This window comes from Leishmania braziliensis, chromosome 14 (assembly GCF_000002845.2).
Source record: "Leishmania braziliensis MHOM/BR/75/M2904 complete genome, chromosome 14".
In the NCBI taxonomy this organism is placed as follows: Eukaryota; Euglenozoa; class Kinetoplastea; order Trypanosomatida; family Trypanosomatidae; genus Leishmania; species Leishmania braziliensis.
Window position 1 is genome coordinate 129057 of NC_009306.2, and position 13870 is coordinate 142926.

Below are 13870 nucleotides of genomic sequence, written 5' to 3' on the forward strand. Positions count from 1 at the left end.
CTATGTGTATGTGTAGGTATACACATACATGGGTGTGTGGTGGGGTTTGTCGTAGAGATGAACGCGAGGGAGAGGGAGAGCAGCGGGGAAGGGGGACATTGAGGAGTACAAAGAGCGGGGGAAGCGAGGCGTTGTCGCTTGCCCTTGCCAACGTGCGTTTGGCGTGGGGACTCTCTGTCTACCGGTCACTGAAACCCTCCCTCCCCTCTTTCACACATTGTTCGTTCTTGTCGCACTCAACTGAAACAAAAAACTCATGACGGGGGACGCATCCCCCAGCGCGTGGCACCCCCACGCAACTCCTCCCCTCTATCCCTGCCAATGCCCAGCCATCCCTGCTGCCGGACAGGGCGTCGAGCACCTACAGCGTGGGGAGGTCAGAACGATGCATCGCGACTGGTGTCGGCGGCGAGGCCCTGGACGGCGCTGCGTCGGGGCGGCCTGCGGCAGTGAGCAGGCTTGTCTCACCCGTATGGCGGGCAGAGTGTCAGCGCGACTCGAGCGCATCCTGCCCGGCCCTCGCTGCCTAGTGGTGCGGGGGTGGGTGGGTAGAGCTTGAGGCAGGGGGCCGTGCTCCGATGAGTGGGCAGGCGCGTGGCCGGGCCGGGGGGTGGTGTAGCGTTTAAGCGGTGCACAGTGACAGAGTATGGACAGGCTGAAGAAATTGAGGAAAAAAACAAGATCACCCCTCTCCCACGTCTGCAAGGGGCAGCGATGCTTGACGTGCATCTCTGTATAGTGTGGTGCGCTGATGTGTGCCTTTGCGTGGCGGTGATGGGGAAGTGCGCGCTGCGGATAGCCGCCCCTCTTCCCCATTCCACCACTGCATGGCCTCTCCACCGACTCCTATGCAACGCAATGAAACCCTTTCAACACTGATACGTACGCGCACACGGCACACGCACGCCACCCCTCCCACTCCCCATCACCTATATTTCACTCTCTGTATCACCACCGCCGCCATCAGTCATTTACCCCCTCCCATCCCCCTTCCTCCACTGTTCTTGTCCTTGCCTTATTCTTGTGTGTGCTGTGATAGTTTGCTGTGACCACAAACACAACCGAGCCCCCAAGCCTCTCTCTCTCTCACCACCCCTCTTTATACAGAGACGCACACGCACACACGCACGTAGATACAGCTATAGCCGGAGATACCTATAGCTGGGCCTACCCCCTTACATTCCAACACGCGTGCCAACAATACCCACGTTCTCTGTCAGACGCTTTCTTTCTCTCTCTCTCTCACGTGCGCACGTACAGTACACGGTACACACCTGAGTAGCAATGGGCCTCTTTGGCAAAGATCGTGTTGGCATCTTCAAGCCGACGGACCACACGGGGCGCAATTTCACCTGGACAATCTACAACTTCTCAAGCCACGCGTCCGGCACGGTCCTTGACAGCGAGAATGTTATTTGCTTCAGGAATGTGAAATTTCACCTACACTTGTCCCTGAGCAAAGCCGGTGACATCGGCTTCTACATCCACTTCAAGGATCCGCCAGTTCCGAAGTACTCGTACCTCTTTATGAACGTGCAGGAAGAGATCATGCGTCAGCAAACGGCCCACACCATCCCCGAGAACTCGGAGCGCTGCGGTCACTGGAACGTGTGTAGCCTAAACGACATGAAGGAGTTCCTCGGCAAGGACGACACGTTGGTTGTGGTTTTTACCTTCGACAACGACAAGCTCACTGTGGATAAAGAGAGTGATGAAAATAAGGTAACCGTTTTGTGGAAGATCCCAAAGTTGTGCAAGCAGTATCTGTGCCCCTACTCCTCCCGAGGTTTCTACCTGAGCAACTCACTGATTGTGGTACGACTCGACACCAAGTGCAAAAGCTCCAATGCAAGGGCCAAGTACAACCATAAGGACGTATTCGCATATATTATCTTCCTCTTCTGCCGCAAGAGCACCATCCCGCCACACACCATCGAACTCGTGGACGCCGATGGTGACCCCTATTATACCTTAGAAAAGAATGATGGCGAGTCGGCCCCGATGCCGCTGGTGGAGCGCCACGTGGTAGACGAAAACCTTTCGCAAAACGGTGCCCTCTTCGTTAGGATCACCTTCGCCACCACCACCAATCCGTTGGAGCTGCTGAACGCGCATAACGATGCCGGCAACAACGATATGGATGAGCAACATGACGGCAGCAATGATGAGACGGTTGAGCTCGGCGAAAAGAAGGAGGTGTACAATCTCATGGAGAACTAGAGGTTGAGATGAACGCATGATGGGGAAAGAGGAGCTCTTGCGCCTTGGTGCATCCCTGCCGTCAACACGGTGGCTTTGTATCCTTCGCTTCCCCATCTGCGTGTGAATGCACTGGGGCGTGCATGTCTACGTACGTGTGTGCGTGCGTGTATACAGGTGCTGATACACGGGCGCTCGTGCGTGTACCAGTCGAGGCTTGTATGGCGGGAGTCGATGGTGGTGAAGGAGGGAGAGCTGCTCAATCAACATTCACCAGTCAACACTGAAAGTGCGGATACGCGAGAGAGGGGGGCACAGCAACAGCAGTAGTGGAGTGCGAAGACCGCCCCTCACCACGAAGTGAAAAGAGGTAAAAGGGGGTGTCTTAGATCGAAAAAATGAACAGCCAAAGAGAGAAGAGGAGGAAAGGAGAAGAGCATCGAGGTTGAAATCCGCATGCCATGTCTCTCTCTCTCTCTCTTGCAGCACACGGGCACACGCTCACAGAGACGCTGCTCTCGCAATATCCCCACCCCTCCCGCTTTCTCCTCTCCTCTCCTCTCGCTTCTCCCGTGTCTCTTTCGCCTGCGACGTTTGTTTGGTGTTATTTTTGTTACTAATTTTTCCCGTGTAATGCCCTCGCTACGCTTTCGTGCATTACTTTACCGCATTGCTGTACCCCTACCTTTTCGCCTTTTTTTCCTTGTGTTTCTCTCTTTCCCTTTCTCTCTTCAGAGCCGCCTCCGCGCGCGCGCGCACACACACCATCTCTTGTATCCATCCTCTCCGTCTACTGCCCCCCCCCCTCCTTTTGCTGATTCCCTGTGTGTCTGTGTTCTCTGCTGGCTCACTTTCTCTTCGCTCGCTCGCTCTCTCGCCCCTTTCCCGCCTCTCCCTCTTGCCCCCTTTGGGGTTTTTCTTTGCTGACTTTGCTATACCTACATGGACCCCCGCCCCCTCCCTCCCCACTGTGCGTGCTGCCGCAGACGCACACACACACACACAACTCCCCCTCTTTCCATGGAGCTCCTCTTTTTGTCTGCTGAAGCGATTTCATAGCAACGTAAGTTTTGTGCTTTCCCTACATCCCCCTCCCCTCCCCTCGCACACATGCACGACCGCCACTTCCCGCGCGCTGTGTTTAGCGTCCATTGAGGTGTTTTTCTCTTCTCCTTTTCTGCGATCACTCCTCCCCCGCCCCTCCCCTTTCTCCTCTGCTCTGTTCTGTTCTGTCAGTGTCCGTGCTGGTCTCAACGTCTGACTTTCCCCCGCAGCCGACTCCCTTCATCACCTCATCTCCGCTCCTCTTTCCCCTCTCTTCCTCCTACTGCTACTACGTATCTTTTGCCTCCCTCCCTCCCCCTCCCCTCTGCTTCTCCTCCATCACAGCCTGCAAAGGGTTTCTATGTGTATGTGTAGGTATACACATACATGGGTGTGTGGTGGGGTTTGTTGTAGAGATGAACGCGAGGGAGAGGGAGAGCAGCGGGGAAGGGGGACATTGAGGAGTACAAAGAGCGGGGGAAGCGAGGCGTTGTCGCTTGCCTTTGCCAACGTGCGTTTGGCGTGGGGACTCTCTGTCTACCGGTCACTGAAACCCTCCCTCCCCTCTTTCGCACATTGTTCGTTCTTGTCGCACTCAACTGAAACAAAAAACTCATGACGGGGGACGCATCCCCCAGCGCGTGGCACCCCCACGCAACTCCTCCCCTCTATCCCTGCCAATGCCCAGCCATCCCTGCTGCCGAACAGGGCGTCGAGCACCTACAGCGTGGGGAGGTCAGAACGATGCATCGCGACTGGTGTCGGCGGCGAGGCCCTGGACGGCGCTGCGTCGGGGCGGCCTGCGGCAGTGAGCAGGCTTGTCTCACCCGTATGGCGGGCAGAGTGTCAGCGCGACTCGAGCGCATCCTGCCCGGCCCTCGCTGCCTAGTGGTGCGGGGGTGGGTGGGTAGAGCTTGAGGCAGGGGGCCGTGCTCCGATGAGTGGGCAGGCGCGTGGCCGAGCCGGGGGGTGGTGTAGCGTTTAAGCGGTGCACAGTGACAGAGTATGGACAGGCTGAATAAATTCAGGGAAAATGCATAGTGAGGATTAAACTGCGTCTCGGTCAGCGTGTGCTTCCCGGCTGCTCCTCTTTCCTCTTGCTTTTCGCTGCTGTAAGCTCTAGGAAGAGAGAAGGAAGGGCACGGAGACACTCGCGGTAGACGTGCAACGAAGTATGCTTTTCGCCCATGCGTTTCTCTGTCTGTATGTGTGTGTGCGTGTACTCGTCTGTGAACTTCTGCTCGTCGAGCGAACCACCAGTGAGCTCTAGTAGACCTGACATGGCACACTCTAGTGAAAATCGAAAAAAATATGGACATAAAAAAAAAAGATGAACGCCATTCGGTGGATCACCGCCCCCTCCATTGCCTGAATCTGTAGCACTGCTGCGATGCCCGCGTCCAAAGTGGGTTTCTAGAAAAGGTTAGGGGGTGGTGCGGTCAGAATTGCGTGTGTGCGTGTGGGTGTGTGTGCTCACGTTGGGCCCACGCCTGCACGGTGATGCACGGCGAAGTAGAGGAAGTAGGAGTGCGGCTAGGTGTTCGCAGATGCATCCGCTTGGCTTTCTCGCACCTTTCGACGGTTGTTAAGAAGCCCCTTCCCCCTCCTCCCCCCTCCGCTACTACCTGTGCACCCTTCACATCATACATTTTCTCTCCCCCTCCCTCACTGTCCATTTTCCTTCATGCGCGTGATGGACTGTGCACGAGTGTGTGTGTGTGGCGGTGTACACGCACGGGCACGTTGGGGTCCTTTTTCATAGGCACCACGAAAGACTACACGTCGATCGAAATCACACCCATCCTTGTCGTCGATGGCAGCACCACGAGATGCCGCCCTTCTCGCCGCGCTGGAGCAGCTGGAGGAAGTGCGCGAGCGCCTTCACGACACGCTTCGCGAGGCCGCCTTCGGCTTCACGAGTGCGCAGCGGGAGGAGGAGTCAACGCGGGGCTGCTTCGTATCCTTTGATGCGGTGCCCACAGCGCAAGGCACTCTCGAGGCCCTTGTGTCTCTCACACGGAAGCCTGTCACTACCTCGCCAAGTGGCTCTGAGGAGACTCGCCGTGGTGAAAACAATGAGGCCGCCCGAGTGGACAGCTGCAGTTATGCGTGGGAGATGGTGCTGATAAACGGTAAACGAAGAAGGAGGCAACAAGTGCGAGCAGCTGAGCCACAGCAAGGATCTCCGTCATCCAACTCTGCAGAAGAAGAGGCCGATATTTCTCCTCCAGACCCGATCTACTACTTCAGTGAGTGCCCCTCTAGTGCCCTGCGAGAGTGCCAGGAGGCATACAGACGCGTGTTGCGCTGCGCCGTCGAGACTGTGAATGCACAGCAACGTGCGCTGGCGGCAGCGGTGGCAATGACGGCAGCAAGTGCGCAAGAATCATAGGAGCATCTCTCCTTCTGCGTGTGGTGTGCCACCCGGGGGTCAGCTCCGTTCTGGCGAGAGCGGGTAGAGACGTCCTCGCAAGTAAACATTTACGCATGATGGGGCAGGGAACTCGGGCAGCCCCTCCCGAGTACTTCTGCTAAGTGTTGGTGCGCCTCAGTAGTTAGATCGGGGGTCCCGATTTTCTCCTCCAGTGGACTTCGCCCACCTACGTCTTGCGGACACACACACACACACACACACTCCTGGTCTCCTCTCCAAGGAGCTGCGTCTAATGACAGCGGCACTGAATCCCCCAGCACCTCCTACTGTCTGTCTGTATCTGGTGTGTTCTCCTCCTCCTCCTCCTCCACTCAAAACCCTTCCCATCTTTCTCCCTTCCCCCCACCCGCCCCCCTTTCCTCTCTCTCTCTCTTCCACTCCATCTCGCGCACGACTCTCTTGTACGCATACGCGCACACATTTGGGGGCGCGCATCAACGCCATCGACTACACACAAAGAGAGGCCCCACGAAGAGAGGGAGAAAAAGACCAATTCATGGGGCGGCCCAGCGGTTTCTTCCGGAGGCTAAAGGCGAAGGAGAAGCGCGCCTCCTCACGCAAGCAGCGTGGCACCAAGGGTGCATCCAAGGAGGAGAGGCGGCGCAAGCACAATGAGCGGGTGGAGCTGTACGCGGCGAAGCGCGAGGCGGAGCAGCTCGCGGAGGTAAGCAGCTCCAGCGACGACGAACCATCGACAGACTCGGACGCGGAGGAGTACCGCCAGACGAAGTCGTTGCGGCGGCTGCAGAAGATGCTGGGGGTAACTTCGTCCTCCGACCCCCAAGCCGCATCGTATAAGCGTTCCCGCCGGCAACCGACATCCGCGTCACGCCGCGATGACACTAACGCCGACGAGGATGAGAAAGTGGAAGATGGATGGAACAGCTGCGGAGATGACGACAGTGACGATGCAAACGCGAGGGAATCGCTCTCGACGAAAGGAAAGCAAAACCGTCGCCCACCTCCGCAGCGGCGTCGCGCTCGTCATGAGTGTGCCCAAGCGAAAGCGAGCGCCGCGTGCGGCGACGACGACGACGCGGATGTGGACGGCGAAGACTGGCGACTCTATTTGGGTGCTGTCAGCGGCAGCGGTGACGACGACGACGACGACGACGAAGGTGCGGATGGTGAGGAAGTGACGGAGCTTGGGGAGGAGACGGATGACGCCGACAACGTCGTTGACACAGACCTTCTCATGGACATGGACGACAGTGGCGATGACGGCGACAGTGTCGGCAAGGATGAGGAAAGTGAAAACGACGACAATCCGCTCTTCGACCTCGAGAGGAGCGATGGAGACGCTCAAGAAGTAGACGACGATGACGATGACGGAGCGGATCTCTTCGATGATGCGATGATGTACGACGGCGAGGAGGAAGACGAGGAGGAGGAGGAGGAGGGTGAAGAGCGGGAGGATATCTATGTCGATGACGAAGACGATGACTCGGCGGCAGGGAAGGAACGGGAAACGGATTCACAAGAGCGCCTTCTGCTGCAAAGCTTCCAGTTCAACCCAAGCACCGTCTCTATCCTGCGGCAGTGCGGCGCTGTTGGTGAGGCTAACGGCGCGAAGGACAACAGCAGCAGTTCTGTGTTGACAGAGAGGGATGAGTGGGTGCGCAAGTATCATCTCAATTTGCACGGCGCGCTTGACGAGACACCGCTGAAGCCACTGCCAGTACCGCATGCCGCGTTGGAGCTGCTGGCCGAGTCGAACAAGCGTCTTCAGGCGCGCGCCGCTGAACGCCTGAAGACGACTAAAGATAAGAAGGAGTTGGGCATCTTCTTTGCCTCTCCGGAGGAGTTCGCCGCAGTGCACCCGGAGAACGTTGCAGTACTCGCCACGGCGCACGCGCAGCAGCACCTGCTGCACGCGCCATTTGATGTGCAGCAGTGTGCTGCGTCACTGCCATCGCCGTCAGCACCTCAGGCAGCAGAGCCATGGACGGCGTGCCCACCGTACCTCCATCCTCTGTTGTGGGAGAAGTGGGCGGCATTCCGTGCAGGCCGAAACGTACCCACATTTACCGCGGAGGAGCGTGGCTTGCTAGATTTGCTGCAAGGCTACGCGGACCTGCTTGACACACTGCACTGCTGGCAGAACAGCGAGTCGCGGCGCGAAATCTTCGCGTTGCACCTACTCAATCACTGGTTCAAGGCCCGGTCTGTCGTGCTAGCGCATGACACCCTCCTGGCAAAGCGCCAGGAGGCGCAGAGAAGGCGTCGCTGTCGTGACCAGCAGAAGAGGCAACGCAGACACAACGGAGGCACTCTGGACAGCGACGCCTTCTCTGCTGATGCGAAGTGGCTCACACAGCAGAGCTCTACGAGAAACCGGGGTCGGCAGGCAAAAGGCAAGGCCCCCGTCAGTCAGCAAAACAAACCAGAGAAGGAAGTGACGAAGTCTGATGGAATTTGCTGTGAGGCCGACAGCGAGCAGCAAGAGCACAATCTGGACACCGATGACCAGGAGCTCGAGCTTCGTGACCGTGGCTTCAGCAAGACACGTTTGTGTGTGTTGTGCCCACTGCGCAACCACGCCTACAAGTTTGTCTACTCACTAGTGTCCATACTGCAAGCCGACCCGTCCAGGTGCCCTAAGCTGGCCATGTTCGAGCAGGACTTTACGGAGATTGAGGAGGCCGTCGATCCAACCTTCAAGCGGCGGCCGCGCGACTACCAGCGCGCCTTCGAGGGCAACATCGACGACTCCTTCTGTGTAGGGTTGCGGCTGGAGCCGGAGCGGGTGCACGTCTACTCGCACCCCCTCAACAGCGACTTGCTCCTGTGCTCTCCGCTCGGCCTGCGCCGCCGTATCGAGAAGAACGGTGACGTTCTCGTCTCCCTCTCCTCCATCGAAGTGTGCCTCCTCGAGGACGCGCAGATGCTCTTTCAACAAAACTGGATGCACGTCACGGCTGTGCTGGAGTTGCTGAACAAACGCCCGACCGACACCACGCACGGCCTCTCTGATCTGCGCCGCGTCTACGCGTGGGTGCTGGAAGGCAAGAGCGGCCGCCACCGCCAGACAATCATGTCGACAGATGTATGTAACGCGACAATGCTGGCCACCTTCCGCACCGCCTCTGTGAACAACTCAGGGAAACTTTTGCTGCAGCGCCGCGCCGACCCCGGTGTGCTGTCACGGGTGCTAGTGCCGGTGCGGCAACACTTCATCCGCTTCGACCCAGGCTCGCTGGCCACCGTCGACGAGGACCGCTTTGAGTTCTTTACGAAGCAGGTGTACGAGACCAAGATCAACGCCATGGCCGAGCGCGACGTCCGCGTCATCATTTTTGTTCCCTCGTACTTCGACTTTGTGCGCGTGCGCAACTACCTCCACCGTGAGTACCGTGAGAGCTACGTGGCACTGTGCGAGTACACCTCGCTAAAGCAGCAGCGCAAGGCTCTTGGGCAGTTCTCTGACCTCGAGCGCCCAGTCCTGCTCGTGACGGAGCGCTTCTACTACTTCAAGCGCTACTTTGTGAAGCTGGCAGAGGCGCTCCTCTTCTACAGTCCGCCAATGTTCCCCGAGTACTACGCGTCCCTCGCAAACAGGCTCGTGTCGACGTCGCCGAACGCCTTCACAATGACACTCTACTGCCGCTATGACACGCACGAGCTGAACCGCTTGGTGGGCACGTCGCGCATGGTCCAGTTGCTTGAGCGCGACTCCGGCGTCTTTTCCTTTGTTACCTCGTAGGGCGACGGTAGCGCAGAGTGTGAGAAGGCGGGGTGGCGTAGCGGATGGTCTCGGCAAATGGTGCTGCAGAACGCGCCGAGTGCATATGGGCCCACTACCCGCGCCTCCTCCCATCCTCCTCGCCTCCGCCTCTCGCGCTACCACGCCGGCTCTTTTACTTTGTCCCACATTTCTCCCTAAAAAGAAACGACTAAGCAAAGGCGGTCGTCTAAGCGCAATTGGTGAAAATGGCCACGCCGTTGTTGCGGTGGCGGTGGTGTTCCCTTTTTCGGCTGTCTTTTGACCTCTCGCTTTCCTGAGCCACACACACACACACACACACACACCTCCACATAAGGCAAAGCGCACCCACGTCCGTGCCGCGTATGTGTGTGGGGGGGTGTGGGTGTATGTGTGTGCGCGTGTGTGTGTGTGTGTCGTAGTCTCCGTATGATGGGCAGGGGTGTGATGTGGTGAGTTGAGCTCCCCTCGCTCTCCACCCTCCACCCCCAGGCCCTCCCTTCTCTCTCTCCCACCTCCCACCACATCACCACCACCAGCCACATCTTGTCCCTGTGCATGCCCACTGAGGTCTGCTCCTGTGGCCAAACCAAGGAACGATGGACGCCCTCATACTGAGGCCTACATGCACATATAGTGGGAAGCATCCGCGTGTGTGGGCGTTGGTCATTAGTGGGTGGCTATTGTGGAGGTGAGAAAAGCAGCGACCTCTTCCTGTCGTTTGGGTGTGTGTGTGTGTGTGTGTGGCCCTCTGCTGCAACTACTTCAGCTCACATGGCCTCCCCGAGCATTCTTCAACGACCTTTGCATTAGATGGACACCCCTCCTTCCCTCTGCGCCCTTCCTTTCCTCCTCTTAGTCGCTGACCCGCACGACTGGCAGACATCAGCGTCGCCGTTGCAAGCGCAAGGCAAAACGAGCAACACACACACACACACACACACATACCGTGACACAAACGAGAGGAGACCGAGAGAAGTCTAGTGCCGAAGAACAGGTGCTCGCCTACCTCACTAGCGGTGCTATAGCTTCCAGGTCAGCTGGCTGTAGATGAGGGTGAGGGTATCTGTGTGAAACCATTTTCTTCCTGCCTGCTTGGAAAGCCGATTTCTACCCATCACCTCTTCGACAGGGAGAGAGGAGAGAAGCACCTAGGCGCTCGCTTACATAGCCAAAGGCATAGAAGCATTATAGATATTCCTGCCGTAAACGAGCGTGGAGGTGGACCACCACACGTAACCCCTCACGTGAGAAGATGGCCACCACTGCCTTTCAATTTGTTCAGGGAAACGAGCGCCTTGACTGGGGCATCCTCGTCTCCATTGATGTTGAGCGACTGATGAAGTCCACCAACGTGGGCACCCTGCAGCGCATCATCGAGAACATCGCCTTCTCCCGTGTGACACGCGATGAGGCCGCCCTCCTCACGCCGGACCACATCCTGCACCTCTTTCAGCTCTGCCAAGTGGTGATCCAGTACTTGGTCTACTCACAGGAGATCCTCGCCAACATCAACGTCAAGCTGAACGACCGTATGGAGGGGCAGCAGGCCACTGCGCATGAGCGGGAGATGCTTCTCCAGCGGCTCTCCGACGAGACCGCCCTGCTGAAGAAGCAGGCCAAGACGCAGCGGCGCACGCTGTTGGCGTACGAGTACAACGTGCATGCAGCGTTGGCGCGCGGGGTGACCGGCAGCGGTGCTGCTGCTGCTGCTGCCCCCGGCGTCCCGGCGACTTTGTACATTTGCCCGTACTGCGGGGATGAGTACCACAAGGCCGAGTCCATGCAGTCGCACCTGCGCAAGAGGCATAACACGACAGCGAGGTCGACAAACTCGCCGGTCGCAGGCACTGCCACCCCTCCCCCGCCGCCAATCGCGATTGGCGGCGGCGGCGGCCCAACTTACGGCAACCACCCAGCGTCTTCCATCCCACCTGCTGCTGGTGGTTGCATCGCAGCCGCCGGGGATGCTGAGACGCTCCAGCAACTTCGCCACCGTGTGGAACAGTTAGAAAGAGACAAGGAGGTGATGGAGCGGCAACAGCGTGAGAACCTGATACTTATGATGCTGGGTGCCTCGCGGTCTCAGCCAACATCCCCGCCACCACAGCAACAGGAACAGAAGCCAGCGTCGGCGCCCTCCAGTACAAGCCTGCACCCGCTCGTTTCTCCCTCACTGCCGCCGCCGTCGCCGCTTTCGAGTGCGACCGCGGCGCCGTCTGCGACAACAACCGAAAGCGCAGTGAACACAATTCCAGAGCATCTGCAAGGTATACCGGTCGTGCCGGACATCAGCGCGATGATGAACTATAACCTCTCCTGCCAGCGTGAGGCCTCGGAAAACGCACTGCGGCGCCAACTGGTGAGCTTGGAGGCCGAGATACGAGCGCTGAGGGCAAGCAAGTCGTCTGCAGCGTCAACAGTGCTCAGCGAAGCGCCACCGCCACCTCCACAGTCCACCCCTGGTCCCTGCATCACTGCATCTACTGGCGTCCCCGCTGGTGCGTGGCCTGCATGGGTAGCGGAACTGGAGAACGCACAGCAACGCCAACACCAGCAGCAGCAACAGTCCACCACCACCGAAGCCGTCCCCTCTCTCACACCGCCGTCGACACCGCCCCCAGCACCACTACTACCACCGCCACCGCAGCAACAGCAGCAGCGTGACTATACGACAGGTGTGACGGCACCCTCCCCTGTGTCACCACCCTCGCACTCACAGTCGTCTTCAACGCAGCCTGCATCAACCTCCCCAGCGGCGCCGCTGATCCAAGCGATGCCCTCGCTTACCGCTCAATCACCCTTGCGGTCAAGCTCTCTAGCACCGCAACCGAGCTACGGCATTCAGCAGCAGCAGCAGCACCCGCCAGCAGTTCAGCCCTCGACACCCTCAGCCCCAGGCTTATCCACCGCCGTCATTCCGATACCCTCTCCCACCACGGCGGCCATAACTGAAGCCGGCGCACCTGCAGCTCCAACCCCCACGCCGTCCGTAAGCATTCCTCAGCCGCTAGTGGTGCATCCGAAACCGCACCACGGGGTAGAGAGCAGCACCAACTCCAGCCTCACATCCACCTCAACATTGCCTCCGCACCGTGCGGTCAGCAAAGGGCCCCCAGGCATTTCGCTCTCTCACATCAGCGCGACACCGTGGACCCTATCGACCCTGACAAGCACAGGCGTATTTGGCGGTGCCGCACTTGCGACGGCAACGGCGACATCAACCTCTGTGGCACCGATTCCGTTGCCATCGACGACTTCTACCGGCCCTCTTGCCCCTCCTGTCTCTTCCCCCGGACTCGGCGTAGGGTCGTACTTTTCCTCTCGCACTTCTGTGCCTGCAGCTGCGACGCCAGCGCTACTCCCGATTACTCCGCCGCCCGCCGCACGCGACAGCAGCAGCCCCACGCAGCAGTACTCATACACAGCGCCACTCTCGACAGTATCGCCATCTGTGAGCAGCACGCACAACAGCCCACCGCCCCCGGCCACAGTGCCGGAACCCTCCGTGCCTCACCCGACGTCCGTTCAACCTCTTCGTATGACGAACACCCCCCTCTCTCACGCACCGCCCCTCCCGGTGCCGGTTGTGGCAGGTAGCACCAGCGGTAACACCACCAGTGTCAATAGCTGGTCTTTACCAGCTCCAGTGCCGAGTATTGCCACCGTGCCGGTGCCAGCGCCGGCAGCAGTGTCCGGGGCTGTCAAGCCCTTCCGGACGTTGAGCAGTAGCAGTAGCAGTAGCAGTGGCTCGCGCTTCGGCGCTGCTGGTCGCTACGAGTATTAGAGCCACTCCCTCTGGTCTGAGACCGAAGGGAGGGGTGACGAACCCGAAAGAGGAAGTGACGAGGAGATGCGGTGCCCCTCCTCCCTCTTTTACCCTCCCCCCTGCACACAGACACACACACACACACCTCCAAGTCCTCGGGGCAGCTATACAACGCCAGTAATAGAAGACGGGAGTGCACGGAGTGCGCGTGTGTGGGTGAATGCGTGTCCTTGCCTGTGTGTATGCGGCTGGTGGGCGAAGAGGGACGGTGGCGGTAGTCCGCAGCATGATCACTGCCTGCGCAGCCACACATAGACAAGCGACACACAACTACGGTGTATGTGCACAATAGAGCTTTGGCTACGTGGTTATCCTGTGTGCGGGTCCTTTTTAAAGCTCGCCTCTGATAGAGATCATAGAAGTCTCCATCCCTCCTCCTCTCCTTCGTGGACCACACACACACACACCCCTCCCGCTATATTGACCCTCTCACCTGAGCTGCGTCCACGTATTGGTTGGAGTAGAGAAACAATAACGAGACGCCGTGTGTTCAGCGCGCGAGTGAGTATGGGGGACGAACTATCAAGAGGAATTCAAACTTGAATAAGGATACACACATACACACACACAGAGAGAGAGAGGGGGGTGCGTGAGAAGAAAGCGCCCAGACCCCATCTTTGTTTTCTCTCTCCCTCCCTCTCCCTCTTCTCCCACCACTCGT

At 58.7% G+C, this 13870-nt stretch overlaps 4 protein-coding genes across 4 annotated transcripts; all 4 read left to right on the top strand.

Annotated features, from left to right (window-relative positions):
- Nucleotides 1-1284: 1284 nt before the first annotated feature.
- Nucleotides 1285-2220, top strand: LBRM_14_0400 (conserved hypothetical protein; the record flags this gene model as incomplete). Its single annotated transcript, XM_001563282.1, has 1 exon — nucleotides 1285-2220. The coding sequence occupies one exon, from the start codon at nucleotides 1285-1287 to the stop codon at nucleotides 2218-2220; it is 936 nt and encodes a 311-aa protein (XP_001563332.1).
- Nucleotides 2221-5056: 2836 nt separating this feature from the next.
- LBRM_14_0410 (conserved hypothetical protein) lies at nucleotides 5057-5635 on the top strand (the record flags this gene model as incomplete). Its single annotated transcript, XM_001563283.1, has 1 exon — nucleotides 5057-5635. One exon carries the CDS (start codon nucleotides 5057-5059, stop codon nucleotides 5633-5635), a length of 579 nt encoding a protein of 192 aa, XP_001563333.1.
- A 538-nt stretch (nucleotides 5636-6173) lies between these two features.
- Nucleotides 6174-9380, top strand: LBRM_14_0420 (conserved hypothetical protein; the record flags this gene model as incomplete). Its single annotated transcript, XM_001563284.2, has 1 exon — nucleotides 6174-9380. One exon carries the CDS (start codon nucleotides 6174-6176, stop codon nucleotides 9378-9380), a length of 3207 nt encoding a protein of 1068 aa, XP_001563334.2.
- Nucleotides 9381-10635: 1255 nt separating this feature from the next.
- On the top strand, nucleotides 10636-13167 carry LBRM_14_0430 (conserved hypothetical protein; the record flags this gene model as incomplete). The annotated part of the gene is made up of 1 exon (XM_001563285.1): nucleotides 10636-13167. The coding sequence occupies one exon, from the start codon at nucleotides 10636-10638 to the stop codon at nucleotides 13165-13167; it is 2532 nt and encodes an 843-aa protein (XP_001563335.1).
- Between the last annotated feature and the right edge of the window lie 703 nt (nucleotides 13168-13870).